The sequence below is a fragment of the Artemia sp. Qi Xiang Cuo genome, chromosome 8 (genome assembly GCF_049724085.1).
Source record: "Artemia sp. Qi Xiang Cuo chromosome 8, ASM4972408v1, whole genome shotgun sequence".
Taxonomy (NCBI): domain Eukaryota; kingdom Metazoa; phylum Arthropoda; class Branchiopoda; order Anostraca; family Artemiidae; genus Artemia; species Artemia sp. Qi Xiang Cuo.
This window is the reverse complement of record NC_142801.1, coordinates 13,164,799-13,187,007: the sequence shown is the minus strand read 5'-3', so window position 1 is coordinate 13,187,007 and position 22,209 is coordinate 13,164,799. Positions and strand designations below refer to the sequence as shown.

Below are 22,209 nucleotides of genomic sequence, written 5' to 3'. Positions count from 1 at the left end.
TTCTCCAAAGGGGCCACTGTTGGAAGGGGTTTCCCCCGGGGCAGAATTTTGGGTCCAACTTTATTTAATATATATATAAATGACGTGCCAAAAATCCTAAACAACAAAGTAAGCCTCTACGCTGATGACTCGAAACTTATCGGTCGTGCAGAAGCAGCGGAGAATATTAAGTCGATCCAACTGGACCTCGATACATTCACTCACTGGACTAATATTTGGAGGCTTGAATTCAACGCATCAAAATGCACGACTCTCCACCTTGGGAAGAAAAACCCACACACTTAGTACCATTTGGGTTGTAGGGATGGGTCCTGAAATGCCATTTTCAGTAGCCACATAGAGAGAGATTTTGGTGTCCTGGTAGAGGACGAATTGAAATTTCATATTCATGCACAAGTGACTATTGCAAAGGTTAGTCAGACTCTTGGCTTAATCAAGAAAAAGTTCACTAGAAGATCTCCAACTGTTATGACCATGCTATGCAAGAGTCTAGTTTGACCAAGGCTAGAGTTTGGAATGGGTATTGCATGCCCAATAAATAAGACAGACCAAGCAACTCTAGAATCAGTCCAGAGGAGGACAACGAAATGTATTAGAGATTTCTATGATGTCCCCTATCCATCCAATCTCCGTAAGCTTAGAATACCATCTCTAACATATTATCGCAAACAAGGCGATGTGATAACAGCATACAAGCTCCTAAATGCTGAGGATACCATTCCTGGCCTTTTCAACCGGACAATTCAAACAAAACTCGTGGTCATTCTCAAAAGCAATTCCGAAAACGAGCCAACACCAGACTAAGGAACAAGTTCTTCTCAAATAGAGTTGTCAGCTTGTGGAACCCCCTTAGTGAAAAAACAGTAACCTCTACCAGCGTGGATGCGTTTAAGTCATCAGTGGATAGAGAGTGGCTCAACAAACCGTGGTGCACCATTTGGGACGCCACAAATGATGATTAACTATCATCACTGAAGCTGGCGGACACAGGATTCGTCCTATCGCTAGCAAGTGCGATTTAAGGTAATTTAAGGTAATGGTGAGCTTAGTGGGGAGATATCTGTACATAAGGGAATTAAGCAAGGGGCTATAACGTCTCCTACTTTGTATAACAACAGTGTTAATGATGCACAACAGGTTATCTCTCCGAGTTATATTTGCAAGCATATTGACTTGTCACATCTGGGTTTTGCAGATGATCTTCTAGATCTGTTTCGGTTGCTTTCTTCATTAGAAAATAACTTCTCGCGTCTTGAAAAATGTTATGCTGATATTGGTTTGCAGTTTAATGTAGAAAAGTCTGCTGTTTTTTTTTTTAATTGCCCTGAAGATAATGCTACAATCAAGCTTGGTGGAATTACCGTAGCATCGTCTAGTCACATTACGTACCTTGGCCCGCCGATTGGTCGTAATCTTCGAGAAACCCAGTCTGTGCTTATTGAAAACCTTTCTAAAAAAAGTGCGCATTGCCTATGCAGGTGTTGTCACTAGCCGTCGCAATTCAAGCCGTAAATATATGGCTCGTCTTTATAGCGCAGTAGCTTTGCCTCATGTCTTGTACCTGTCTCCTTTTTGGAAGCTCCTGAGTGCACAAAACAAGAAAGACATAAGGTTGGTATTTTTCAAGTATGCCCGATTTCTGCTTCAAGTGCCGCCTTCTGTTAGAAACCACCATATTGTTGCAAAATATGGAACTGCTGAGCCTCTGAGTGCCGTGGAGGAGGTAATTCAGAATTACGTGAAAAACTAGAGCTTCTGAACCACGAGTGGGCCCACCTTCTCAAACAGTTATGTTATTATGTAGTTCTTTTTGTTTGTATATGTTTTTCTTGTCAGTTTTGCTTTTTTCTTTCTTTTCTTGTTTGTGCTCTGTCTTTTTCTGTTGATTGTAAGACGGGTTATTAATAAAATTCATTCATTCATTCATTCAATATTTGACATGATAAATCATGAAAAAGCTGACTAAAAATCAATACGATTAAAACATTTGAGGGCATTTTGGGCCGTTATTTTTCCAGGGTTAGGGGTTTGTATGAGCCAATTTGATGAGGAGTACTTTAACTTATCTACTCAGTTATCTACACAGTATGTAATTTACCAGTTTGGCTATCATCAAAAATTTCTGCTATTGGTATAAAAATATGCTCTCTACTTAGTGGTGTCAACTGGGGAGAAGGAAGGGGATATGTGACCCCCTATATATCGAAACAACTTTTTTTGTGTGTATGATCATTGGAAATAACCCAATTTGGGTGTTTGCTTAAAAAAGTGATAAATTTACCCTAATTGATCTGAAAAAAAAAACATTTCACCTCCCCCTTTCAATTTCTTCTTCTTCTTCTTCTAATTCACAGCAGGCGGGCTATTCAGTTGATACTATTTAGCCCTTTTCTTTTTGCTTTACTCTGTGAGCAACAGAGCTACTGGCTTGGTTGTCTCTTATTTATTAGATATTCTCAGATATCTTTCAGTAGATCTTTCGACTCAAGGATTTCAAATATAAGATGATAGATATCAATTTCTGTGCTCTGTGTACAGGTATAGTTGGCTAGGCTCTTGGCTGATAGTCAGATTTTGTGGTGTTTAAAACATTTTAACAGTTTATAAAGCAAGGTATGTTGTGCAGACGTCAGCATATTACATTCAAATAGGCAATGGTCAATTGTTTCATTATTCATATTGCAATGCCTGCAAAGAGGGGACAGGGGAATTGAACCACTTGAATTAGAAAACTTATATGAGAATGCAAGAAAATTTAGTCCATTTGTTCCAGAAAGAATTCTATAATAAATTTTAGAAAGATACTTATTGGGAAAGGGGGAAAGGATAGAATTAATCTTATTAAAATTAATATCTGATATCCTCCATCGGTAAATATCTCCAATTGGGATTGGTCTCCCACTTGGCTGGTCAATATTTATAGCATATTTTGCTATTTCATCAACCTGATGATTACCACTTATGCCAGAGTGGCTAGGAATATACTGAAAATAAGTTTTTATGCCACTTGAAGCAAGATTATCTATGATACTGAGACAATGATAAGTGTCAATGTCCAACTTATACTGAGAAGCTGAGGCCAGCAACTCAAGGCTTGATAGAGAGTCGGAATATATAATAATATTATTTGTATTTGCAACCAAAGGTTGATTTTCCTTAATTTCTTCTAATACCATGAATTTTGATTTTTACTACTCAAACAATACAGGTAAATTATTAAATAGTTTCTCTTCCATTGTAACTTATAGGCGAGTACGGAAAACACAACTTGCAATGTCCTAATTCATGTTGTACACATCGCGAAATGTTTGGATATGGTTTTTATAGGTCATTGTATTAAGTTCTGCAAATTTTTTCTGGACAAAAGCAATGGGGGTTAAATCTTTATTCCACTTTGAGAAGTCAGTATTTATAATGGGACTTGACCAATTCCATGGAAGGGATTGGGGGAAAGTGGGTGCAATAGACTTTGCTGGTATGGAGAACTTCTTCTGAATATTGGCATACTCATCTGCAATGTCTCTATAAATGGCTGGATTTCTTATGGCTGGATTTCTTAACCAATTATGTAGTGTGTGTGAGCTATTTGATTCAATTTTTGTACAATGTTTTGTCAAGAGAAAGCTACGTCTCTCCCTTATTGTTGTTAATCCACTCTCTATAAGCAGAAACTTGATGCTTGTGGGTTTTCTAAGACCAAATATGAGACATATTATATCATTTTGTATTGTTTCAATTCTTTTCATCTAGATCTTTGCTAATGCACCATATGTGATGAGTCCAGTGTCAATCTAGTGTCTTGAATGAGACTTATAAATCTTCATTAAAATCTTCTCCTTATTTCTTTATAGTGTGGGAATACCTCTTTTTAGTATATTTGTTTATCTATAGAATTTTTTTATTGTGTTTGAAATTTGGATGTGGAAATTAAGTTTTTGGTCAAGCACTAGACCTAGGTAATTAATATGATTATCTTCTGGAAGGGTTGTTTTATTTAGAGTTAGTTTTGCACTAACATGGTTTCGCTTTCGGTGAAATTGGATTATTTTTGACTTAGTAGGTGCAATGGGTAAATCTGAATGTTGACAGAATTTTTCAAATTGGAAAAGTGACTTTTGCAGATTTGACTGTGCTATCTCAAAGGTGTTGCCAGATGACCATAGGATCAGATCGTCAGTATAGCGTAGATTTGTGTGGGGTATGTTCACATCCTGGGGATGTAGGGCAAACAGGAGGTTACTAAGGACTGCTCCCTGAGGTAGTCCTTTGGTTATTGTGTTTTGGGGTGACGAGCTTGAACCAACACAAACTATGAAACTTCCCACTTCTATGAAGGATTTAATAAGAAACTAGCTTAGGGGGTACTCCAAGGTTTGCAAGTTTGTTTAAAAGGATTTGGTGGTTCACATTGTCATATGCCCCTTCAAAATCTAGGAAAGCTGCAACTAGGACATTGTTTTTTGAGAAAGATTCATTTATTGCATTTGTTAGCAAAATGAAAGCATCTGTTGAGGAGTGATGTTTCCTGAATCCAGTTTGAGTGTGAGGGATCATAGTATTTTTTTCAACAAACCAGAGGAGTCTATAATAGATCATTTTCTCCCCTATATTACTCCTCTCAGGTGCAATCATTATGAGCATGCTGAACTCAGGTCTCTCTGTGTTTTTTTTTTCTTTGAAATTGGTAAGATGGGTAAACAGTTCAAAATACTTGGGAATACAGAAGACTATCAAGAATGATTATAAAAACTTCTAAGTTCCTGTTTGATGAAGGGGTGAGATTCTTTATCCGTGTAGGATGTATATTGTCATAGCTGCCGCTAGTTTTGGTCCTAATATGATGTATTGCATTATTCATTTCCTGGATTGAAAATGGGCTAGTTATATACTCGGATCCTGGGCGTGGTTGGTAACTTGGGTTCATAGGAATTGGGGACATTTTGCTTTGATTATTTGATGTTAGCTTATTAACAAAAAGAGTTGCAAATAGCTTAGCTTTTTCATTATCATTGTCATTTGCGCCAGTGTGTCTACTCTTCTTCTTATGAAGAACCAATTTGAGTGATGTTTTGCAGATACTTTTAGAAATTAAATCACTCCTTTGTCTAAGTTCAACATAGCACAATTAATTTTTAACTCAGCCAAGTATATATAAGGCGAAAATAGCATGCCAACAATTTTAGAATCGTCCGAAGAACTGTTTTTATGTTTCTTTCTTTTTATTAAAAACATTTTTTTATGCCTAATTTATTTGAAAATGTGCAAAAAATCATAAAAATTACTTTTTTAGGTTACTAACTGATACCAGATTGGAGTTATTTCTATAATTGCGCAAGTAAAATTCTAATTTGTCTTGTATTTGTCTAAAGAATCACGTTTTGTGGATGTTTACTGCAAGCCCTATGGATTCTGAAAAAGTTAATCTACACACCAGGATTTTTTCAGTCAAAATTCTACAAAATTAACCCTAATTGACATCAATGGAGTTACAGTCCCATAGCTTACTTTTCACTTCAAGAGATACTTTATTTGAGCCAAATCTGATGATCAACTGTCAGATTTCCTACAGGAGGAGACATTCCACACTGAGTACTTGAAGAACAGCTTTGTAAGACAATGCACTGCCATTTGTAATGGTTTTAAATAACAGGGATTAAATAAAGGGATGCCATTTGCTAATGGTTCCATTAAAGGGAAATTCAACATGAATAACTAGAGAAAAAAAAACTAGGTAAAAGGCTGAATAGGAGCATTTCAGACCCTGAGCTTTTAGCAGACTGGTTCTATAAAAGATGCAAAAAAAGATACAACGAAAGATTTTTAGATACCAAAGTGCAAGAACTAGAGACATTAAACCTTAAAATTAGCCCATATATGAATTGGAATTCACATAATATATATATATATATATATATATATATATATATATATATATATATATATATATATATATATATATATATATATATATATATATATATATATATATATATATATATATATATATATATATATATATATATATATATTCTGAAGAGTAAATACTATTAAAAGCTCATAAAGGGTAAATTCTCAATATGAAACAAATGATTCCTCTGTAATGCTTCATATTCTGAAGAGTAAATACCATTAAAAGCTCATAAAGGGTAAATTCTCAATATGAAACAGATTCATCTTTGGCATGTACACATAAATCCATTTCGAGGGGCTGTGGACTTTTTTTATTTAATTTTTTTCTATTTAATAAATAAATAATTAAATAAATAAAACTCAAAACTGTTTTTTTTTTAAACGAAACTATTTTTCAACAATTTTTGGACAGGGGATGCAGAGGAATCATTTAACCAACCTCACTTGCCAACCTTTATTTGAATATGAAAGCTTTATATTCTGAAGAGTAAATACTATTAAAAGCTCATAAAGAGTAAATTCTCAATATGAAACAGATTCATCTTTCGCATGTACACAGAAATCCGTTTCGAGGGGCTGTGAATTTTTTTTTATTTAATAAGTAATTAAATAAATAAAACTTGAAAAGGACAGAAATTAGTAGGCCTATAAATGACTGAGTCAAACTCAAAACGAGCAAAAATTAACACAAGTAGGGCTGAAAAATCCCATGCCTTCTCAAGACTGGAACATAATTTGCACTTTACTGAAAAAAATGACTGGTTTGTTAGTTTAATATACATACACAGAGAGTTATTCATTAAAGTTTTAATAATTTCTCATTATATATTTTGTTTTCAGTAAAGTGCAAATTATGTTCTGGTCTTGAGAAGGCATGGGATTTGTCAGACCTACTCATGTTGATTTTTGCTTGTTTTGAGCTTGACTTGGTCATTTATTGTAATTTCTGTTCGTTTTGAGTCTTGATCAGAGGGCAGATACCCCCCCCCCCAACAAGTCGTATTTTCACTGTGCATAGAAGGAGCTGTTGCAAAAATAAACTTCAAAATGGGGTCATTCAACAGGAAACTGAATGGGCTAGTACCCTTTTAATAGTCAAAAATGAACTAGGGCAACCAGCCCCCGCCCACGCCCTTCATTTCCCCAAACATACAGAGTAAATACCTGAAGAGTAAATACCATTAAAAGCTCATAAAGGGTAAATTCTCAATATGAAACAAATGATTCCTCTGTAATGCTTCATATTCTGAAGAGTAAATACCATTAAAAGCTCATAAAGGGTAAATTCTCAATATGAAACAGATTCATCTTTGGCATGTACACAGAAATCCATTTCGAGGGGCTATGGACTTTTTTTTATTTAATTTTTTTCTATTTAATACATAAATAATTAAATAAATAAAACTCAAAACTGTTTTTTTTTTAAACGAAACTATTTTTCAACAATTCTTGGACAGAGGATGCAGAGGAATCATTTAACCAACCTCCCTTGCCAACCTTTATTTGAATATGAATGCTTTATATTCTGAAGAGTAAATACTATTAAAAGCTCATAAAAAGTAAATTCTCAATATGAAACAGATTCATCTTTCGCATGTACACAGAAATCCGTTTCGAGGGGCTGTGAACTTTTTTTTTATTTAATAAGTAATTAAATAAATAAAACTTAAAAAGGACAGAAATTAGTAGGCCTATAAATGACTGAGTCAAACTCAAAACGAGCAAAAATTAACACAAGTAAGGCTGAAAAATCCCATGCCTTCTCAAGACTGGAACATAATTTGCACTTTACTGAAAAAAAATGACTGGATTGTTAGTTTAATATACATACACAGAGAGTTATTCGTTAAAAATTTTAATAATTTCTCATTATATATTTTGTTTTCAGTAAAGTGCAAATTATGTTCTGGTCTTGAGAAGGCATGGGATTTGTCAGACCTACTCATGTTGATTTTTGCTTGTTTTGAGCTTGACTTGGTCATTTATTGTAATTTCTGTTCGTTTTGAGTCTTGATCAGAGGGCAAATACCCCCCCCCCCCAACAAGTCGTATTTTCACTGTGCATAGAAGGAGCTGTTGTAAAAATAAGCTTCAAAATGGGGTCATTCAACAGGAAACTGAATGGGCTAGTACCCTTTTAATAGTCAAAAATGAACTAAGGGCAACCAGCCCCCGCCCACGCCCTTCATTTCCCCAAACATACACAATCAACATTTTGAGATAGCCATTTTGTTCAGCTGAGTTGAAAGGTCCAGAAATTGTGTCTTTGAGGATGACAACCCCCCACAGTCCTCTTGGCAACGGTTGTAAGTTACGCCCTGGGGGCAAATGAGGTTTTTATAGAAAGGGTGGCCCTATAAACTTTGGAGAGGGCTCATTCAATTGGTAATCAGAAGTTCTAGTGCTTTTTTTAAGAGTCTAAGTGATTGGAGGGCAGATACCCCTGCTGACATAGGCCTAAGTCATGCTTTCCCAATATGCATCTGGAAGAAAATTCTAGATATTAATTTGTTCAAAAAATAGTCCAAAGATCATAAGCAGCACAATAGTGCAGCTTAAGTAAAGAGCAATGTGGGCAGAATGCATTTTCTTCTTAGACCAGGGCACTTTGTATAGAAACTGTCATAGAAACTTCAAGAGGGGCTCTTTCGATTGGAAATTGCAAGTTCTAGTGCCCTTTTTAAGTCAAACGTGATTGGAGGGCAACCAGAAACCCCCCTTTCACCTCCATGTCCATTATTTCCCTAAATATATCCGATAAAAATTTTGAGATAGCCATTTTGTTCAGCATAGTTGAAAGATCAAGCAATTATGCCTTTTGGAATGTAAACTCCCTTGATGGGCAAGGGGGTTGCCCTTCAATCACCACTTGTGACTATTAAAATGGGCACCAGCCCTTTCAATTTCCAATTGAATGAACTCTTTTTGAAGTTTCTACAACAACGTCTATACAAAGTGCCCTGGTCAAAAAACAAAAACAAAACAAACAATAATAATAATACATTGTCCCCACATCACTCTTTACTTAGGCAGTGTTACTCTTTTACTATTGTTCTGCCTATGATACTGCGAACCCTTTTGAAAACCTGGATGCAAATAGTATCATATGATTAAGTTTAACATCTCCCAAAACACTCCCTGAAAGTTTCAACTTAATACCCTGAGCTCTATCTGAGACATTGCAAAAATGGCCTTTTGAAGACCTAGACGCAAATAATGTTTTTTTTTTTTATTTAATTCAACATGCCCCTCAATATAAACTGAAAGTTTTAACTTTACAGATAGCTAATTTTATTGTCCATTTGAAAAACAGTACAAGGCCATAATGGAGAAAATAAATAGAAACAGAAAAGACTACAAAAAAAACAGGAATGAACAAAAACTTGGACACTATATACATACACCCAGATATTTAAGGACATATCACAATCGTAATTCTACTGGCCTTGACTGACTTTAAGAATTCTGTCCGATGCTTAGTTAGAGCTGCACCTCTGAACTGTTGACACTAATGTATTATTTGCCCACAATTGTAAATTTTGCATATTTATAAAAATCTGAATGCATCTGTCTTTAATCACTTGCAGAAAAAAAAAATCCAATATAACAAAAAATGGAGTATAACCAAAGCACTGTACAGCTGGACTCCAATCTGGTGATTTTGTTTATTTTTTTATTGATGAAAGAGCAACAAATGCCTTTTTGCCAAAATGACTTATTTGTATGGTATATGTAAAAACCATACTCAAGCAAATAAGCATTCCTAAATAAACAATAGAATCTGACATTACAACATTAAGATCATCAAACATAACAACACAACCTCTTGAATTTGCTACTCTTCTAAAAATGCAATGACTTCACTTTTACCAGGGTTAATTAAAAAAAAAAAAATTCCACAGAATAAGGTTTTCAAAAAAATAAAGAACTCAATTAAATCAAAAATGAACAAAAATAGAATCAAGTAATCTATAAAGCATACAACTTCCTCAAATCCGTATCTATAAATAAAGGAAACGCAAAACAAACATAAATTAGAGTAAATAAAAGAGTCAAACTTAAAACGAGCAGAAATTAATATGAGTTGGGTTCTAAACCCCATGGTTTCTAAAAGCTAGAATTTAATTTGTACTTTACAGACCAAAATTCATATGAATTTACTGAAAAAAATGTGCATTGTCAGTTTAATATACATATGCTGATATTTATTCCTTAAAATCTTAATTAATTTTTGATTTCTTAAAGTTATAAAAGTGAAAACATTTAGAAGAATTTTTTCAGCTTATTAAAACTTATTTTGTGTTTCTTAAATTAACTTCTGTTCTTTTATATAGACATAGTCTTTTTCAGGGATAAAGACTGAGCCTCTTCTAAAGTTAAACAACCATCCCCTCCATAAAAACCTTAAATATCCCCTGGGCATAGCTTACAACCCTTGCCCCTAATCTCTGGGGTTTGTTTCAATTCCGAAAGCCTTGTTATATGATATAGACTATTTTGAATAGGATGGCTATCTCAAAATTTCTATTAGATGCATTTTGGGACAATACATATGGGAGGGGGAGGGGTAGCTGCCCTCCGATCTCTTTGACTCTTAAAAAGAGCACTAGTGTCTGATTACCAATCCAATGAGCCCCCTCCGAGTTTTGTATGACCACACTTTCTATAAAAACCTTTTATGTCCCCAGGGCATGACTTACAACCCTTTCCCTGAGGGCTGGGGGGATTTTTATCCTCAAAAACATAATTTCCAGACCTTTATGATATGCTACCTCAAAATTTTGATTGTATGTGTTTGGGAAAATGATGGGCATTAGAGGGGGGGGGGATTTGCCCTCTGATCGCTTTTTACTAATAAAAAAGGCACTAGCCCTCTCAATTTCCAATCGAAGGAGCCCTTTTTGAAGCTTCTATGACAAAACTTTCTATAAAAACCTTATATGCACCAAGGGCATAACTTACGACCCTTGCCCTGAAGGCTATGGGTTGAGGGTTGTCATCCTGAAAGACATAATTTCCAGACCTTGCAACTATATTGAACAAAATGGCCATATCAAAATGTTGATCAGAAATGCTTGGGGAAATGATGGGCATGGGGCAGGGTAAAAAGAACAATAGCCTTCTCAATTTCCAATCCAATGACCGCTTTTTGAAGTTTTTATGACAATGCTCTCTATAAAAAACATTGTATGCCCCCAGGGCATAACTTACAATCTTAGCCCCGAGGGTTGTGGGGGGGGGGGGGGTTGTCATACTCAAAACCTAATTTCAGGACCCTTCAACAACGTTCAACAAAACGGCTATGTCAAAATGTTGATCAGAAGTGTTTTGAGAATGATGGGCATGGGGGAGGGGGCATTCTCCCTTGGATCGCTTTTGAATATTAATAAGGGCACTGGCAATCTCAATTCCCAATTGAATGAGCCCTTTTTGAAGTTTATATGACAACATATTCTATAAAAACCTTATATGCCCCCAGGGCATAACTTACAACCTTAGCCCTGAGGGCTTGTGGGGGTTGTCATACTCCAGAACATAATTTCCAGACATTTAAACTACATCCAACAAAATGGCTATATGAAAATGTTGATTGGAAGTGTTTGGGGAAATAATGGGTGGGGGGGGCATTCGACCCTCCAATCACATCTGACTATTAATAAGGGCACTAGCCCTCTCAATTCCCACTTGAATGAGCTCTTTTTGAAGTTTGACAACACTTTCTATAAAAACCTTATATGCCTCCAGGGCATAACTTACAGCCTTTGCCCTGAGGGCTCTTGCCTAGGTTGTCATCCTCAAATACGTAATTTCCAGAACTTTAAACTATGTTGAACAAGATGGTTATCTCAAAATTTTGATTGGATATGTTTGGGGAAATGATGGGCGCAAGAGCAGGGTTAGTTGCCCTCCAGTCACTTTCTACTATTAAAAAGGGCACTAACCTTTTCAATTTCCAATCAAATGAGCTCTTTTTGAAGTTTTTACAAAAACACTTTCTATAAAAAACCTTATATGCCCCAAGGGCATAGCTTACAACCCTTGCCCTGCAGGGTGTGGGGGTTTATCATCCTCAAAGACCTAATTCCCAAAACTTTCAACTGCATTGAACAAAATGGCTATCTCAAAATTATGATTGAATGTGTTTTGGGAAAATAGTGGGCATGAGAGGGGGGTTAGCAACCCTCCAATCACTTCTGATTATTAAAAAGGGCACTAGCCCTTTCAATTTCCAATCAAATGAGCCTTTTTTGAAGTATCTACAACAATACTTTCTATAAAAACCTTATGTGCCCCAGGGCATAACTTACAACCCTTGCCCAAGGCTGAGGGGGTTATGATCTTCAAAGACCTAATTTCCATAACTTTCAACTACGTTAAACAAAATGGATATATCAAAATTTTGATTGCATGTATTTGGGGAAGTGGTGGGCGTGAGAGAGGGGCTAGTTGCCCTTCAATCACTTTCAACTATTAAAGAGAACACTAGCCATTTCAATTTCCAATCGAATGAGCCCTTTTTGAAGTTTTCACAATGACACTTTCTGTAAAAAACCTTATATGCCCCCAGGGCATAACTCACAACCCTCACCCTGAAGGCTGTCTGGGGTTTTTCATCCTCAATGACCTAATTCCTAGATCTTTCAACTATTTTGAACGAAATGGCTATCTCAAAATTTTGATTGGATGTGTTTCGTGAAATGGTGGGAATGAGAGGGGTGTTAGTTGCCTTTCAATCACTTTCGACTATTAAAAAAGGCACTAGCCATTCCAATTTCCAATCAAATGAGCGCTTTTCCAAGTTTCTACGACAACTCCTTCAATACATAAAGTGTCCTGGTCTAAAACCAAGAAACCAAAAATAATAAATAAATAAATAATACATTGTTCCAACTTCATTCTTTACTTAGGCAGTGCGATTGTGCTGCCTATGATTAAATGCTAGACCAATCTGTTTATACACCATGCTAAGCATATACAAATTTTCTTTTATTGAAGAAAGGGAACAGCTTGCATTTACAACATCATCTTTGTCATTCAACAGCAAGTGATCTATTCTGTAGAAGATAAAACTCATTTTTATTGATTTCTGGCTCTCAAAGATTCAACTTTTATACAACAGTGATGACAAAATAGCCCCCTGTTAAATCCTTTTCCTCACTGGTACTGATTTATGTAGGATAATTGGCCCACTACTAGAAGGCATTTTAACTTGCATAGAAAGTTGCCATGTTTATGTGCAGCAAGTAATAGCTGAGCAAGTATTCCTGAGTCAAATGCACTATGAATATCATTATATGCCAAAAAAATGCACTTATTCAACTCATCACCTTCTATGAGCATATTATCTAGATTCCAGAATACAATGGACATGTTTACAACTAAAACCTTTTTAAAACCAAACTGGTTATCAGGAGTACATTGATTACTTGTAATATCATCAATAACTAGCATTTCCATTGGTTTACACAGGACAGGTGAAACAGTTATAGAATTGTAAGACAAACAATCTACTGAGTTTTCCCCTTTTTTATCAGAAGAGTGACAAAGTCAGTAAAAAAAAAAAATTAGATACAAAGTATTAAAATAATCTGACACAAAGGTTCAAGGTGACAGAAAAGATCATCATTTCCATGGGTAAGGTGCAAACCACAAAGTCCATCAAGACCACACAATTGTTGTTTCTTTGCTTATATATGGTAACAGTAAGATTCTTGATAGTCATTGCATAGCCAACATTAGGACCAGGTAACTTCAAATCTTTGTCTAGTTTTTTTGCAGAGAACACAGAAGTAAAATGGGAAATCCACTCCCTGTCAGGGATCATAGATTCAGAACCCCTACAATTTCCCATATGCTTAAGAAATCTCCACATTACATTTGGATCGTTAGTCACTAATTGGCTTTGCTGATTGATCGCTTATTATTTGTGCTTATACAGGACTATGCATGTAGCTCTTCCTGGCATAATACAGATATGTCCTTTTGACAACCTGGATGGAAATAATGGCTTTTGTTTTATTCAACATCATTCTTGACATTCCCTGAAAGTGTCAACTTAATACCCTAAGCTATTTGTGGGATTGCAGATACACCAAATTGACAGCCTGGATGTGCATAGCATCTTTTGATTTAGTTCAACATCCCCCTACACTCCCTGAAATGTTCAGCCCTTGCTGCTGAGCTTGTGGGGGTAATGTCACCTCTAGAGGCATTTGGAAGGACCATTTAACTATTTTGAGAAGGCTATCTATTATTACTTTAATATTAAAAATAAAGATAAAAAAAAGATAAACCAAAAAACATCATAACATATAGAAGGAGAAGGAAAAGGAAGGCTACCCCACCATGGCAAATTCCAAAAATAATACTAAAAAACAAATTATCAAGTAAAATCACCCTGTTGTCAAAGGTCAATAATATATTCAGCTAATTTAGTCTTTAAAAGTGATCAAATATTAAGATTTTTAAATTTAGTGCTTAATATAAGCCTACTTGCTATAGAAGGGATTTGGTATCTTATTGAAAATTTATCTCTTTCACAGTTAACCAATGGGATTCTATATGGTCCAAAACAAGCAAACAAAGAAGCAAGTCAGTGAAAGGGGGTGACAAGAATATGTGATTCATAAAAACAACTTGATGGAAACTGAATTTGATAATGCCAGTGATAATTACAAATCTTTAAGTTGACTAAGGTTTAATATATGAAGAAATAAAATAAAGTTTTAGTTTCAGAAAGACTTTGAAGTCATGCAGGACAATGAAAGAAAGTACCAAGGATTCTTATGGCTTTATTTTGCAATATCTGGAGGGGTTTAAAATGATTAGGAAATGTATTTAAGTAAATAATAGGACAATATCTTAGGTATGATTCTATTAAAGAATGATAAAAAATTTAATAATTGAAAAAGGAAAAATGTACTTTAATTGATGTACACATCCTAAATTTTGAGCTAATTTTATACAGAGATGGCCAGAATGACTATGAAAGATAAAAGCTCATTAAGAATAATTCCCAAATATCTATATGTCTTAGCCCTTTTAATTCTACTCCCAGAAACAATTCATCAATTCCAACTTTAGCAACTCCTTGCTTAGATCTCCCAAAGACCATAAATTCTGTCTTAGACAAATTCTGGACTATACAATTACAAGAAATCCACCAGATAACTGAATTCATTTCAGATGCCAAATTCTCAATCAATAATGAAGGGGTTTTAGCTTCAACATATACCACTGTATCATCTGCAAACATAACTGCTAGAAAATCTGTGATTTTGCAGATATGACTTTATTAAATCCAATGCTCTTCCACAAATTCCGGAGTTATTCAATTTTTCAAACAAAATGGAATAATTTAGACAATCAAATGCTTTTTTACATTGTAAAAAAAAATGCATGATACATAATTATAATTATTCAATGAAAAATTAGTTTTAAGCAAAGGGGCTACAACTGCTTGTTCAGTAGAACAACCCAATCTAAAACCAAATTGGCTTTTGTTTAAAAGATTTTTTTTATCCAAGTAAGCTAAAATTCTTTTTTGAAATAACTTTTCGAAAATCTTCAACAAAGAAAGTATTGCAATAGGTCAGTAATTATTAACATTAGTTATATCACCATTTTTATATAGTGGCATAACTCTGGCATTTTTCCATTTCATAGGAAATACCCCAGAAGATAAATATAATTAAAAATATAAACAAATGTATACAAATGCAAGGTGTTTCAAAAGATTAGTTGAAAGTCCATCCAAACTTAATGCATTACCTAGCTTTAAATTCATTAAATTTTGTTGGAATTCATCAAAACCAGCTGGGGCCAAAAACATAGTTGTATCCTCTGATTGAGAGTACTCTTTATATGAATGAGCTGAACTTGAGCCAAGGCCATGAGTAACATCAGAACCAATACTAGCAAAATGAATACTGACAGATTCAGTAAAATTCTACTTTAGCTACTTTTGGCTATCTTGGAAAAGATTTGTTCAGTGAAATAATTGTTAAGTGTGCCAGTTTGATTTTTGTTTTTGATGTACTCCACTTCTTTTGGGACTCCACCCTTTGATAATTGGAAAAAAATACTTTATAAGCTTATATAGAATGGTACTATCCAATCTCCTTATAATTAAAAACATTTTAGTCATCTAGTTGGAAAATTTGGCCCATCTGAATAGAATATAATTTATTGACACAAAAGCCCAAAGGGCCATGGTCACAAAAACAAAGACACTTTCATACAAACATAGATTGGCACAAAACTATAATCTAGGCTAGTCAAATATCACCCTCACCCCTAATCTTCGAAAAACCTTTCTCTATGCTCTATTCTTATCGTCAGGAACCTTACGAATCTCTTTATACCTCCCATATCTTTCCTTGCTAATAAATTTATTATCTCATCTCTCTCCCAAGCCTCAACCCCAAACAATTCTTCCATTTACTTTGGGGCATGGCTAACACCCACCAATGGCTTTCCACTGCCTAGCCAACTCTTACCACCTCAATTACTAATTGTTTTCACTACAATCTGATCTGGTACAACATTAATGCCATCTATCATGATATCCCAACTAGCTGACAATAAATGTTGCCCCAGCAAAACTTTACTTTTCTAAGTAGTGGACTAATAACTTCTCTTCCAGCAACACTTAAATTTGCCAACTAGTTGACAATAAATGTTTTCCAGCAAAACTTTCATTTTCCAACTAGTTGACTAATAACTTCTCCCCAGCAAAACTTAATTTTGCCAACTAGCTGGCAACAGATGAAATGACCCCTTTCAGAAAAGAGTTTGGAACAAAATCCCTGGAGACGCACATCTGGAAGATAAGCTGAAGATGGAAATAGAAGCATTCAGGTATATATATATATATATATATATATATATATATATATATATATATATATATATATATATATATATATATATATATATATATATATATATATATATATATATATATATATATATATATATATATATATATATATATGTATATATATATATATATGTGCACTATTGATATATCAAAAGCATTTGATAGCATCAATCACATGCAAGCAATGAATGCTCTACTGCACAGTGGAGGAAGTTCAAGCATAGTGAGTACTCTGAAATTTTGGTAAAAAAATTCAACTGTGTTGGCCAAGTGGAAAGGCAAAATTTCAGATCCTGTAAAAATCAAAAGAGGTGTGAGGCAAGGCAGCATTCTAAGTCCTCTTATTTTCAAACATACCATCTCCAATATTCTGGGCTGTATCTTGCCCTCTCTCCTATTGCATGGCACTGACCTATCTTACTTGGCATACTCTGATGACATCCTTCTGCTCAGTAGATCCAAAGCAGACTTACAAGAGAACCTGAATCAGCTCTTAAGTGATTTTCAATTATATTGGGCTTTCTATTAATATTGATAAGTGTGAATTTTTGTCCTTTAATGCATTGCAAAGTGATTTTGTCACTCTTGGAGATTGCAGAAACAATTATCAAAACTAGAGAAGCAATTGCTAAGCAAACAACTAAAGCTATTAAATGTGCTTATGCATCTGTAGGGCTGATTTGCTGATACTACTCCAGGAAATCTCTTTGTAAATTTTTGCAAAATTTTTACTGTATATACCCAAGCATTATAGAAATTTTTGCCTTGAAAAATATGGTCTTTAGGAGCCATCCATACAATGGTCTTGCATTTGATATAATTCAGTGCTAAAAGTTAATTTAGATAGACAATGTTTCTCACCTGCATTTACTTGAGTGTTGTGAATTACACTGAGTGTTGTATCTTTATCTTTTTGAAGATAAAGTGTTGTATCTTTATCTTTTTGAAGATAAAGTGTTGTATCTTTATCTTTTTGGTTTCTTTTTCTTTTCTTTTTGTAGTGCTCTACTATAATCTACTTTTTTAGATGGTGGGTGAATAAATGTTATTATTATATATATATATATATATATATATATATATATATATATATATATATATATGTATACATACATATATATATATATATATATATATATATATATATATATATATATATATATATATATATATATATATATATATATATATATATATATATATATATATATATATATATATATATATATATATATATATATATATATATATATATATATATATATATATATATATATATATATATATATATATGTATATCATTAAATGTGCATTTAGAAGAAACCTCCTAGAAGCCAAAGAGGAGAAGTTACTAGTCAACTAGCTGGAAAATGAATTGTTTTCTGGGGTAATGTTTGTTTCCAGCTAGTTGGCAAATTTAAGTGTTGCTGGGGGGATAAGTTATTAGTCAACTAGTTGGAAAATGAATTGTTTTCTGGGACAATGTTTGTTTCCAGCTAGGCTAGTTGGCAAAATTAAGTGTTGCTGGGGAGAAGTTATGGTAAATATTTACCAAATCATATTATTGACTTATGAATAAAGCAAATATACCACTTGATGCCTTTTTTATGCTCTTTCTAAGTATAATAATCATTTTTGTTGGAAATGAATTTTACCTCCACCCCGAGCCGATATATATATACCAATTCAGGGTATATATTAGCACATTAGGGGGTGGGGGCAAATTTTATTTCTGATGTAAATGGGAGGTAAGTTTAAACTTTACCCTGCCCCTAATGTGCAAATATTATACCCTGAATTGGTATATAGGGGTGGGGGTAAAATTCATTTCCAACAAAATTATTATTATATTTGGAAAGAGCATAAAAAAGGCATTGAGTGGTATATTCACTTTAAGTCCATAATATGATTTGGTAGCCTAAATATTTACCAAAGTTATTAGTCAACTGGTTGGAAAATAAAGGTTTTGCTGGGAAGTGTTTCTTGTCAACTAGGCCTAGTTGGCAAACATAGATTTCTCCTAGGCTATAGGGATGGGCAAGATTTTCCAACTAGATAGCAAAATATTTTTAATTATAGGCTAAGGAGTTTGGATAGTACCATTTTATATAATTACCTTAAATTACCTTAAATCACAGCTTGGAGTGAAATAAGGACTTTCGATCCTGTTGAATCACTCCTTATGATGACTGTTGTAGTTGGTTAAGTTCTGGTGGAAGATTCTGGTGCTTCCCAGCCAAACTTCCATGGTGTATCTTTCCACTCAGCATCAAGATGGCGTTTGAAAGCATCTGTTGATTCAGCAGCAACAGTGTCCTCCTTGAGGTTATTCCAGAGGTTCTCAATCCGATTCAAGAAAAAATTGCATCTTGCTCCAGTTGTAGCGTGATGTTTGCCGATTTATCTAAGGTGTCCTTGTGTTTTGTGGGAGATGTCAATCTCTAGGATCTCATTTTCTTGATTGGTTGAGAGGAGTTTGTGTGCCTGGATCGTGTCTCAACGTTTCCGACTGTATACTCAGGAGGGGAGGATGAGTTCCTTCAGCCGTTCACTGTATGTCTTGTTTTCCATGCCGACAATCATCTTAGTGGCCCTTCGTTGGATTTGCTCAAGAACTGCCTTGTCCTTTTTGAATCGAGGGGTGGCCAGTATCGTCCCCACCTCCAGTGTAGGTCTTACTAATCCTTTGTAGAGTTTGGTGATTACGTGTTTACTCCTACTGGTGATGCTGTGTTTGATGATGCCTAGAGCTCTACTAGCTTTGGCTGAGATTTTCTGTGAGTGGGAGCTGAATTTCAACTGGGAGTCAACGATGACGCCAAGGTCACTCTCCTCCTGGACAGGCTCAATTGTGTGGTGACTTCCAGAATTTTGGGTCATGAGGTACTGATGTTGGGGGTTTTTGTGTCCGAAGTGTATGACCTCGCATTTTTCTGCGTTGAATTCCAGCAGCCATCTTTTAACCCAGGAGCACATGTGGTTGAGATCAGTTTGGAGGGATTGGATGGAAGAAGAGGTGTTGGCAGGACCTATGAGTTTCAAATCATCCGCATATAGGGTGGTTTTGTTGCTGGTGATGAGGGGTAGCTCATTTATGTAGATGTTAAACAGGGTGGGGCCCAGGACGCTGCCCTGGGGAACCCCACTAGTGACTTTGATTTCGTCAGAAAGGACATGGCTGTTTGGTCCAGTTATCACTTTCACTTGCTGTGTTCTGTCCCTCAGAAAGTCCTCTGTCCAACTGACCACTTGTGGACTAACAGATAGAGTAAGTAGCCTGTGAATGAGGTATCGGTGACAAACCTTGTCAAATGCTTTGGCTAAGTCTAACAATATAATATCCACAGGTAATCCTCTCTCTAGTAGGTCAGTTACAAGACTATATGACTCAAGAAGGTTTGATAATCTTATAAACTAATTTTTTATAACAGTCACAGAGTGGATATCCACTTCTTTTTGTTCATAGTGTGTAGTAAATGAACTATTATTATTATTAGCCTATTAGCAATCTCATTAGTGAGTTAGTAAGAAAATTACCCAAGTTTGGGCCTGAAAAGCTGTTACAAACACCCCTTCCCTTCCTGAAATGCTTAAAAGCTTTGGAGCTCTCATTTAAGCAAATATTGTCCAAAAAGCAGCAGATTGTCCACCCTATCCTACCTTTAATTCAGACTTCAATGCATTGTAGTACTGCTGAAGCTCTGCTTCAATAAGAAATTCATATAAACCAATATTCTTATTAGAGGCTGTCATTGTATCATCTGAAATAATAGCTGTTTGACCACAGGACACTCATAAATCTCAAAATTAAGCCAAGGAAAACATTTTTGTTTTTAAAACATGATGACGGTGATGGAGACAGGGTTAACTGATGTGGAGGTTAGCTGAAGATTTGCAATTGATTTCTAAAATTTTTGGCGTTCCATTGCCAAATACAAGTGATGAATTACTTTCTAAAAACACAAATTGAAACCTTTTGCAATTAATTGTTCCTTCTTTGCATTAGAGCTCAATAATAAAATATAATTTTTTTAAAGGTAGTAAGATCTCTTTGGTTTTACCTATCATTATAGTCTAATAATATTCTTAGTTAATTTCAAAAGTTCTCTGGATTAGCAAAAAATTTTAATGTTTTGTAAGAAGGTCATTTTGTTGTTCAAAAAGCGCTCAATAGAACACAATAATTACGGTTATTTAATGAGATATTCCAATTAATTCTAAACAATTTCAAAAAGCTCTTTTACACGTGCAGGATATTATATCGCATTAGATTTTATTAAAGCGCGTCTTCAGACATCAAAGTTGCCCAGCGGGGTCGCGTTCTAAAATCACTTATGCGAGGCTCCCGCGGTGCCAAAAAGTTAATAAAGCTGTCCACAAATTTTATTAGCCGTTTTCCTCGCATAACTTCGTTGACTTTATTGCAGTCGGAAAAAATGGACTTTGTTTAAATTTTTCAAGAAAGTTCGCAAGTTCAGCCAATAGCAGAAGCCATGTGAAAATTTCAAATAAACAAAATACAAATTAGGTCATACAAGTATAATTGTGCATACTTGTTTAAATATTTTGGTTGGTTAAAGAAAAAGGGTTACACGAAAAAATATTTTCATTTATTATTAAAAGGAAAAAATGCTTTAAAAGATGGTTTTCTTAGCTCCATGTCTGATTATTTCAGTTACTTTCTGCAAAAAAAAATTGTTATAAATTCAAAAAGGTGAAATCCTTGTGTGAGTGAGACAAACTTTATTGTTTGTACTTTCATGAAATTGATTAAAAAAACTTTTTCCACAAAATAAGTTTTTCAAAAAGAAGTAAAGAACTCCATTAAACCAAAAATTAACAAAAATAGAATCAAATAATCTATCAAGCATACAACTACCACCAATGAGCATCAATAAATAAAAGAAAACCCAAAACGACTAATAAATAACCAATTCAAACTCAAAACGAGCAGAAATTAACATGAATAGTTTCAAAACCCCTTTGTTTTGTAAAAGCCAGAATAAAATTTGCACTTCACCGAAAAAAAATTCTTTTAAATGATTTCACTTTTATAACTTTAAGAAATCAAAAATTAATTAAGATTTTAAGGAATAAATATCAGCATATGTATATTAAACTGACAATGCACATTCATTTGAATATTTTTCAGTAAAGTTTAAATTTTATTCTGGCTTTTAGAAAGCATATGGGTTTTGAACCCTACTCATGTTAATTTGTGCTCGTTTTGAGTTTGACTTGGTTATTTATTGTAATTTCTGGTCGTTTTGGGTTTCATTTATTTATGTATTTGTGGTAGTTCTATGCTTGGTAGATTATTTGATTCTATTTTCGTTAATTTTTAGTTTAATGGAGTTCTTTACTTTTTTTGGAAAAACTTGTTTTGGGGAAAAAGTTGTTTTTGATTAATTTCTGTT

General features: G+C 34.4%; 1 protein-coding gene across 1 annotated transcript in view; it reads right to left on the bottom strand.

The window, feature by feature from the left end:
- Positions 1-20,609, bottom strand: part of Ack-like (activated Cdc42 kinase-like) — a 96,730-nt gene extending 76,121 nt beyond the window's left edge. Inside the window, exon 1 of the mRNA XM_089092858.1 lies at positions 20,453-20,609. Within this exon, the coding sequence (XP_088948984.1) occupies positions 20,453-20,545 (93 nt within the window). The 5' untranslated portion in view covers positions 20,546-20,609. The remainder of the gene's footprint in view (positions 1-20,452) is intronic.
- Between the last annotated feature and the right edge of the window lie 1,600 nt (positions 20,610-22,209).